General features: G+C 36.2%; 1 protein-coding gene across 5 annotated transcripts; it reads right to left on the reverse strand.

Annotated features, from left to right (window-relative positions):
• Nucleotides 1-533: 533 nt before the first annotated feature.
• On the reverse strand, nt 534-6,878 carry LOC122839859 (protein AF-9-like). Of its 5 annotated transcripts, none has more exons than XM_044131859.1 (9): nt 6,621-6,878; nt 3,143-3,391; nt 2,604-2,998; nt 1,534-2,492; nt 1,382-1,466; nt 1,120-1,221; nt 899-968; nt 651-800; nt 534-559 (listed from the first exon to the last, which is right to left on the reverse strand). In XM_044131859.1, the coding sequence occupies exons 2-4, from the start codon at nt 3,381-3,383 to the stop codon at nt 1,896-1,898; spliced, it is 1,233 nt and encodes a 410-aa protein (XP_043987794.1). In that variant the 5' UTR covers nt 3,384-3,391; nt 6,621-6,878; the 3' UTR covers nt 534-559; nt 651-800; nt 899-968; nt 1,120-1,221; nt 1,382-1,466; nt 1,534-1,895. The 5 variants fall into 5 exon arrangements, with proteins under 5 accessions (XP_043987794.1, XP_043987795.1, XP_043987791.1 ...); XM_044131860.1 differs by having other exon boundaries at nt 1,534-2,488; nt 2,600-2,998; XM_044131856.1 differs by having other exon boundaries at nt 1,534-2,998.
• Nucleotides 6,879-9,543: the final 2,665 nt, after the last annotated feature.

The following is a 9,543-nucleotide window of genomic DNA, read 5'->3' on the forward strand; positions in this document are numbered from 1 at the left end:
CTCAGATGTTCCATCTTCCACCTCAGTCATGGACTCTTCTGCTTCCACAAGTTTGTCTTCAACCACATCAGGAGACGCTGCTGCTCCCTTTGCCTCCACCTCCAACGTTTCTGTATCTAGAAGTCAGGTGAAGAAGCAGCCGGAGAGACTGAACAGGAACGAGGCTGCAGGTCCAGATGGTTTCAGTCCCAGAGTCCCTCTGTGGGATTCTGCAGCATCTCTTCAACCTTTGCCTGACCCAAGAAGAGGTTCCGTTGTTGTGGAAGACATCCTGCCTGGTTCCGGTACCAAAGAAAAGTCATAACGACTGTAGATCTGCAGCCACTTGCTGCAGATCTTGAAGTCTGCTGCTGAGAGTGTCATCTCTTCTGCTATCATCTGTTGGTGCAGCAGCATCAGAGCCAGGAACCTCAAAAGGCTCAACAATCTGATAAAGAAGGCTGGATTGGTTCTGGTTCTGGTTCTGTTCTGGAGACGACTGTGGAACCTCTGGAGATGAAGCAAAGAAGGATTCTTCATAAGAGTCAAGAAAGCGACTCTGACCATCCTCTTCATGAGTCTGTATGGGGAAAACAGAGTATCATCAGTCAGAGGGTTCTTCAGGTTTGCTGCAACACAGACTGCTCATGCTTGGTTTGTTATTGAAGGACCTGCTTCACATGGTCCTTCTTTATTCTGTGTCCTCAGGTTCCCCCGGTTACATCAGGAAACTTCATCTCAGGATTTCCAGCAGGATTTTCTGTGTCCCTTCAGTCCTCTGTGTCTTCTCTCTCCTGATTGGTCCAGTGCTGCTGGTGATGCTGGAGAATCAACACATGATCAGACACACATTCCTTAATCTCTGTCTGAATAACAGATGATTGAAAGAGACTTTCTCATCAAGTCATCATGTCCTCACCTTTTCCACAATCTGTTACAGCCAGTAGATCAGCAGGTGGAGCAGGTCTTCTTCTTTAATTGTTGGTCAACTCCAGTCATGGTACATGAGTTGACGGAGAAATGAAATAAAGAGAAAACAGAACAGCGTTAAAAAACAGAGAATATACAGAAAAAAAAAAGTTTGATCTAAATTTCATCCATATTTAAAATTGTTACTTTGGTAAAAATATGTTTTCTTACTTTTTTTGTCAACAGGGTTCTCTTATCTTCCTCTATCTGACTGGTGGTGTTGAAGGTGGAGGTTTACAGGTGGAGCAGGTTTCTGCTTTCATTGTTGGTCAACTCATGTCAAATGACACGAGTTGATGTAGAAATGAAATAAAGAGAAAAGACAACAGGGTTAACAAACAGAATATAAGTGGACAATAAAGAACAATTCTGAAATTTGACATCAATTTCATCCATATTTAAAATTGCTAGCCAGTTAAAAAAAGGTTTTTACTTTTTTTGTTAACAGGGTTCTCTTATCTTCCTCCGTCTGACTGGTGGTGTTGAAGGTGGAGGTTAACAGGATGAGGAGATCCAACCTGCAATGATCAGAGACATTATTGATCTGCCACCAGTATCATGTGAAGGTGGAAAGCAAAAACTTACAAGCAGTGTGAAAAACAAGGGATCCAGAAGGCAGGAACCACATGGACAACGATGAAAGGATCCAGCGATGAGCAGCTAAAACCTGAAAGATTAAAAACTGGGAGACTGGATTAGTAGAGGAACAGGACAGAATAATTTACTATATTGGAGAGCAGCGTGTTGGGAAGCACCACTATTACACCCTGAAACATGGGGGAGCTGAGAGGAAAACACAAAGAAGAAGAAAAGCCCCAGTGCAAGACGCTACCTAAGGCTTCCTCAGGCTAACTAGAAACCCATTGACTTTAATAAAAAACATGAGAGGAATGATGACGTCCTAAAGTGACTTCCCAAACAGGTCTTCAGTTTTTACGGATCCCAATCTAATCAGAGTCACCTGACAAGTCGTAGTGAGGTCTAAACCACAAGTGTCTGGAACTCTCTCTTGCTGTAATTCCACTAGAGGTTGAAGGTATTGCTTCCTCTTCTGCTTCCTCTTCAGTATCCATCCCGAAACGGAAGTCAGGGGACGAACAATTTGAATCTGGAAAGTGTGTTGATGATGGACTGACAAGGGGAGACAGAATGGGATCCTCACATGGCATCCATGGTAAGAGACCGAAAACACTGGGTGACAAAATGGGATCTTCACAGTGAGTCAATGTTGAGGGACTGAGGACGGGGGATGAGAAAACAGGACTTTTACAGGAGGGACTGAGGATAGGGGATGACAGTCCAGGATCCTCACACGACATCAAAGGTGAGAGACAGAGGACAGGTGGTAACACAACGGGATCTTCATATTCCATCTCTTGGGAGGGGAAGGACTGGACAATAGACTTGATGGCAAGCTCCAATTCAGTAACAGTCTGCCTAGACCTCTTGGCTGGGGGCTGCTCTTCATCATCACTGTTCTTTCTCCTCTTCCCGTTTATACCAGTCACAGATGTCACATGAGCCGCGTCCTCTTTCAAACCTACCTGATGACTAGGTTGTGATGGTGGGTCGTCATCCTTCGCAGCATCCACCTTCTTCGTTGTTCTCTCAGTGGGGCTGGAAGTCAAAGAAGCCCTGTCCTCTTCCAAACCAACCTGAGGATGTTGCAAGGTACCAATAGGACTGGACTTCTCTGGACGCAAAATGGGCTCTTCCTGTTTGTCAAGTCCAGATGGGAATTCAAGACAAGTAGAAGGAGCCATGTCTTCTTGGGGCTTCTGAGCCACCCCAATGTCTTGTATATATTTGAAATTATGGGGAAGAATCTCAGGCAGCTGCAACGCAACATTGGCAAGGACCACTGGGCTACTGTCACCGGAGCCCAGCTGATCAACCGTCGATTTCAGACGTTCCAATGCCTGTTCAAGCACGCCGATGCCCCACAGGAATTTAATGTTTGGTTGAACGACCTGGACAACCCGAAATCGGGATCTAAAGTCCTGGTCTCCATTACCTACCTCATCTTCACTGGAGCTGGTAGAAGAGCTACCAGTGGAGCTAGAAGAAGAGCTACTAGTGGAGCTAGAAGAAGAGCTACCAGTGGAGCTAGAAGAAGAGCTACTAGTGGAGCTAGAAGAAGAGCTACCAGTGGAGCTAGAAGAAGAGCTACCACTGGAGCTAGAAGAAGAGCTACCAGTGGAGCTAGAAGAAGAGCTACCAGTGGAGCTAGAAGAAGAGCTACCAGTGGAGCTAGAAGAAGAGCTACCGGTGGTGCTGGTAGAACAGTCCTCAGGCTGTGGAGGTGAACTATACCTCAACTCCTCTCCATGGTCTTCAGAAACCATGTTCGCTCCATTTAAACACAACTTACCGTCTTCCTTACCATTATCTGGAAGTCCCTCCAACATCGGGGATCCATCCGCTGGAAGCTCCATGGTATGGGCTGTGAAGAAAAAAAACAAAGCAAAAAGCTATAATAATGTATCTTGTAAAAATCACAAAAGTCCAAAGCAATGTTTAGAGGGAACACTGAAATACCAACAATACAATAACCCAGGTTTGTGAATGTGTTTGTTTTTCTTGAATATATTTAATTAACAATATTAATGCTATGCTAGATGTGATTATACAACAAGAACGGGAATTAAGAGATTAAATAAATAAACTTAACTTTAGTCACAGAAAATAACAAAAAACACAATTTTACATAAAAACCAGAACAAACTCTAAAACTCAATGATCAAACACGTATAGACCATCACCACTCAGACAAACAAACTTGCAGCTTCATCTTGGTACCAATCAATCATTAAACACAATAAATCAAATTTAGATTTATTGGTAATTCATTCCTAGCCATAAACTCTTAAACATTTGTAAACATAAATTAAAGAGCTATACACTGTGTTTATGACTTTTTAAAGGCTAATGAAACACTTGTAGTCTTAGATTGTGCCATTAGTGTGAATCAAATAAAACCCTGCAACAAGTTACTCAGTTTCTATAACAACCCATCCTCACAAATCTTTGATGCTACAGATACATTTTATCATTCTTAATAATAGCCAGGATAAGATACGTGATGCTTTCATTACTATTATACTTCAATCACTGCTTACACAACTTTAATACTTTAAAACCATCAAAGTTTAAAAAAAAAAAAATGTTTCCAATAGCATTTATAAATGACCAAAATCTTAATTGTAGATAATCAAACTAAAGTTATCACAGCCACAGCTACTCTGACACCCCATCAGTAATACCTTCATACTCCCACATTTAGCCTACAGCAGAAATGTACATCTATAAAATTAAAACTTTATACATGTACATCTTTTAAAGTAGGGATCTACATAATCAGGCCGACATTAGTGGCCTTTCCTCCGTTTCCAGGGGCTCCTACAAAAAATGAAACTGTTTATTTGGTTTAGAAACCCATATCCAGTGTTAAAATGGCCATTATATTTTGCCTGGAGATAAGCCAAAAAAAATTATTAAAATAATACAGTAATCTGATAAGATAAAAAGTTTTCCAATCACCACATCACTATTAATATTGTTGACTATTTCTGAAAATGTGATCAGCGTGAAAATTTATTACAGCTCCAAACATGCAAAGGACCAACACAGCATTTGTAAAAAACTAATTATTCAAAACTCCTCTTTCTTAAAAAATAAAACTAAACAATAATAAGTTTAAATATAAACTAAACTACTTAGAAATAATACTAGAGAAATATATATCTAAAAACTTTTTTAATATTCAAGTATTCAGGATTTATTTGATCGTATCCAAGGAGACCAAATGTGTTATTGAGGCATTTTTTGAAACCTGGACCAGACACTGATTACTTATTCCAAAGATCTGAATAAAACAAAACAGATCTTCTAAAACCACAAATAACTTTTAAAACACATAAACAATGTCAAACCCTGCAATCCCCCCAAGATTTTAACTAACAAATGAATGATTGTTTTTCTAATGAATTTTAACATTCAATAACTTCTGAAAATAATACGTCACTAAAATACAATGGAACAAAAGACTGTGTATCTGGTCTTGAGTAATTACAATAAACTAAATAATTTAGTTACTTTGTGAAATCGACAGGCACACATTGATTGTTCTTTAATGACTTTTTATAAGAATAAAGTTGTGTGTTGTGATTTAATCAATGTATCCATGGAGACTACATATACCACATTGTTCAAAATGCTGGTTCCAAAACTTCTTTCAAACCAAAACAACTACAAACAGCATTACTGACATTTTCCTAAATGTCAAATAACTACAATATGAATCACAATACTAATTCAATTAACTCACAAATATGTTGCAGCCCTAAAATGCAAATTAAACCGTCCTAAACAAAGAGTAGGAATTAATCAAAGCTGATTTTAACCAACTCAAATAATGTTTTTTTTGTTTTTTTTTAATTAATTCACCCATTTAGAAAAACTAAACAAACATATTAAAGTCTATCATTAAATAGGAGGAGGCACATGTCTGCAAAGTCTTCATTTCTTTATTTTTTAGTGAAGTCATTTTAAATAATGTCACCAATGTATCCATGGAAACTAAATATGTTTGTCTAGGCATTTATCAAAAAGATAAAAAATGGACAAAGAACCATCCAGTTTACCAAGAATTAGACTCCAAAGTCATCAAAGCTGATTTTCACAAATAAATCATTATTTTGTTTGTGAAAATTAGCTTTGATTTGATTGATGTTAGTGTCCTAGCAAACCTAGTCTGATGTCATTACCATGGAAACCAAGTATAATTTTAAGGGCATTTTTCAAAAAAAAAAATAAAATAAATAAACTAAAGGCTGAGAATTGGACAGAAATCTGACTGTTTTTTCAAACCAACAACAATTTTTCTTAAACACTAATGCTATAATATCCGAAGTATTTATCCATAAATGTCAATAAGCGAACACATAAGTCACAAAACAATTTAAATTAACTCACAAATTAGTTTCACCCCACAAATGGAAAAGAGACCTATAAAAGCTATTTATTTCAAAGAAATCATCAAAATTTCAAAGAATTGGACACCAAAGTCATCAAACCTGATACTCTTAGATTAAATATCACCATTTTTGTTTTTTTACAATCAATTCAACCATGTTTCCTGGCTATGCTAACGAAAAACGTAAAGAAAAACATATCAACATGTCCCAATCTTGAAAAAAATAATGAAACTGAACAATTAAAATATAGGCTATTATAAGGACAAATACAATTTTTTAAATTTTAAAAAAAAATAATAATATTAAATATTTAAGGCATTTCATTTAGCGTATCCATGGAAACTGAGTGTTTATCACGGCATTTTTCAAAAAATAACGGTCAAAAAACAAGCTAATTTTTCAGGAATTTGACGTTAATTTAACTAATTTAACTATAATTCAGTAAAATACATATATTTATTAAATCACTACCCACAGTTTAACATTCCTGACATTTCCAGCGAAATTCAGTTCAGAAAAAGGCTCATTAGTTAAGAACGATCTATGCTAGCAAAGAATGCTACTCGTCTTTTTTTCTACAGCAGTCTGTATTTCTTCAAAACACACACACAAACACAAAATAAACTAAACAAGTCACTAATATCGTTGTAATAACTTGCTTTCGTTTATTAAAAATAGTAGAAGAGTGATGTTAACCTTCCAGCTGTTCACCCTGCTGGTCCTTCTCCTGGCCAGGAACCGTCTTTCGCAGCTTTGGTAACCACGGGCTTCTTCAGCAAGTGCGTATTTCAGCAAGTGCTTCTTCAATAACTTTTGCACAGCAGACTTCTCGACAAGCTCAAACCTTCCGAGGCTTTAAAGGCTCCTTCAGGCGTCTCTCTCAAAAGTCCCGTCGCAAAGGGGAACGAATTCAGAAGGTCAACGTCATTTATAGGGTTGAGAACGCTAACGTCGTTTCCATGACTTTCATTGACGAACGCACGCACTGGTGCGTGAGAGAAATTGGAAAACAAATAATGCAGATTTTGTTTTCTTTTGAAATGTTTTAGTGTTACTTGGAGCATTTTTTAAAACGGAATTTTTTACTTTGTCTTTTCGTGTCAATATTTGTAAAAACAAAAACCCAAATATTCTACCAGTTTATAAAATGTATAATTACTTTACCAAAAAAATGCCTTTACAGAAAATCTCAGTGACAGGACCTATAAATGAAACTACATGTATTTATACTTATCTAATGTAAAATAAATTTATACAATAGATAACTATTATAAACACTTTTTATTGTGTATAATAGCATTTTATAAGCAGTTAATAACTTAATTTAATTGAGATGCTTCGCTTTGAAAATAATTACGCTTATAGTGAAAAAGGAAAAGGAAAGAATTCAAACCCGGAATCACACGTCACAGATTGACGTCAATGACCGCCTGAAACAGAGTCTTTGAATGTAGGCCTTCTGCGATCATTTGGTCGCTAATCATTTTCTTTGTCTTGCAGGTAAATGCTTGTTAACAGAAAGGCCATTAATGAAAGGTTATCCTTTCTAAAATGGACGAGCATCGGTATGCAGGATACAAAAAAGAGAATTTTTAGTCCGGGTCTTTATGTAAAGGCCTGTATGAAAAGCAGGATGATATGTGGCCTCTGATTGGCTCAGCTGGGTATTGGCGTTAAATGAAGGCAATTTGTGTCACGTGACTAAACTTTAATAGTCACGTGACATGTGATATAGATATATCTTGTTACTAAATAGATATATAAATCTACATCGTATTATTTTTTTACACAGTTTCTGAATGTAGACTGTATAAGATCTTCATTTTATACAGTTTTTCTGCGATAATTATCTGCGATAGTTTAGTCACTTTGTCTTTTATTTGTCGTGTCAATATTTGTAAAAACAGAAACCCAAATATTCTACCAGTTTATAAAATGTATAATTACCTTACAAAATATAATTGCATAAAATTTTACAGACAGGGCCTATAAATGGAAGTATATACATTTATACTGTTCTAATGTATAGTTAACTTATATATTAAATGTGTTATTCACAACTTATATAGTGTATAATAACATTATATAAGCTGTTAATAAATGATTTTAACCGAGATTCTTAGCTTTGAAAATAAGCTAAGAACACAACAACCCAATAACTCCACTAAATCTAACAAAACTAGATAACTTCACATTATAACAAGCAATCCAAAACAGAGATATAAGGAACATAAATATGAACCAAAAAGGAAAGACGAGGCCACATTACCACATAAACTTTAAGTGAAAAAGGAAAAGGAAAGAATTCAAACCCCGAATCACACGTCACAGATTGACGTCAATGACCGCCTGAAACAGAGTCTTTGAATGTAGGCCTTCTGCGATCATTTGGTCGCTAATCATTTTCTTTGTCTTGCAGGTAAATGCTTGTTAACAGAAAGGCCATTAATGAAAGGTTATCCTTTCTAAAATGGACGAGCATCGGTATGTAGGATACAAAAAAGAGAATTTTTAGCCCGGGTCTTTATGTAAAGGCCTGTATGAAAAGCATGAGGATATGTGGCCACTGATTGGCTCAGCTGGTTGTTGGTGTTAAATGACGGTGGTCTGTGTCATGTGACTAAACTTGAATAGTCACGTGACATGTGATATAGATGTAGGATGTTGCTATATAGAAATAGATATTTAAATCTTCATCACAGTATTTTTTATACAGTCTTTGAAGGTAGACTGTATAATATCTTCATTTTATATCTGCGATAATATAGTCACTGCGATAATTATCTGCGATTATTTAGTGACTTTCTCTTTTCTTTGTCGTGTCAATATTTGTAAAAACAAAATGCAAAATATTCTACTAGCTTATATAATGTGTAATTTCAATATATAAAATACATACTTATGTAATATATAAGCTGTTAATGACTTAATTTAACTGAGTTGCTTCTCTATTTGAAAATAAACTTTAAGTTAAAAAGGAAAAGGAAAGTATTCAAACCTCGAATCACACGTCACAGATTGACGTCAATGACCGCCTGAAACAGAGTCTTTGAATGTAGGCCTTCTGCGATCATTTGGTCGCTAATCATTTTCTTTGTCTTGCAGGTAAATGCTTGTTAACAGAAAGGCCATTAATGAAAGGTTATCCTTTCTAAAATGGACGAGCATCGGTATGCAGGACACAAAAAAGAGAATTTTTAGCCCGGGTCTTTATGTAAAGGCCTGTATGAAAAGCAGGATGATATGTGGCCTCTGATTGGCTCAGCTGGTTGTTGGCGTGAAATGACGGCGGTCTGTGTGATGTGAATAAACTTTAATAGTCACGTGACATGTGATATAGATATATGATGTTGCTATATAGAAATAGATATCTAAATCTTCATTGTAGTATTTTTTTTATACAGTCTTTGAATGTATATTTATGTAATATAGTCAGTGCGATAATTATCTGCAATAATTTAGTCACATTGTCTATATTTGTAAAAACAAAAACACAAATATTCTACCAGTTTATAAAATGTATAATTACCTTACAGGAAATCTCAGTAACAGGTCCTATAACTGGAAGTATATATATTTATACGAATATAAAGTATAATTAACTTATGCATTATATAAG

This window comes from Gambusia affinis, linkage group LG11, assembly GCF_019740435.1.
Source record: "Gambusia affinis linkage group LG11, SWU_Gaff_1.0, whole genome shotgun sequence".
NCBI lineage: Eukaryota > Metazoa > Chordata > Actinopteri > Cyprinodontiformes > Poeciliidae > Gambusia > Gambusia affinis.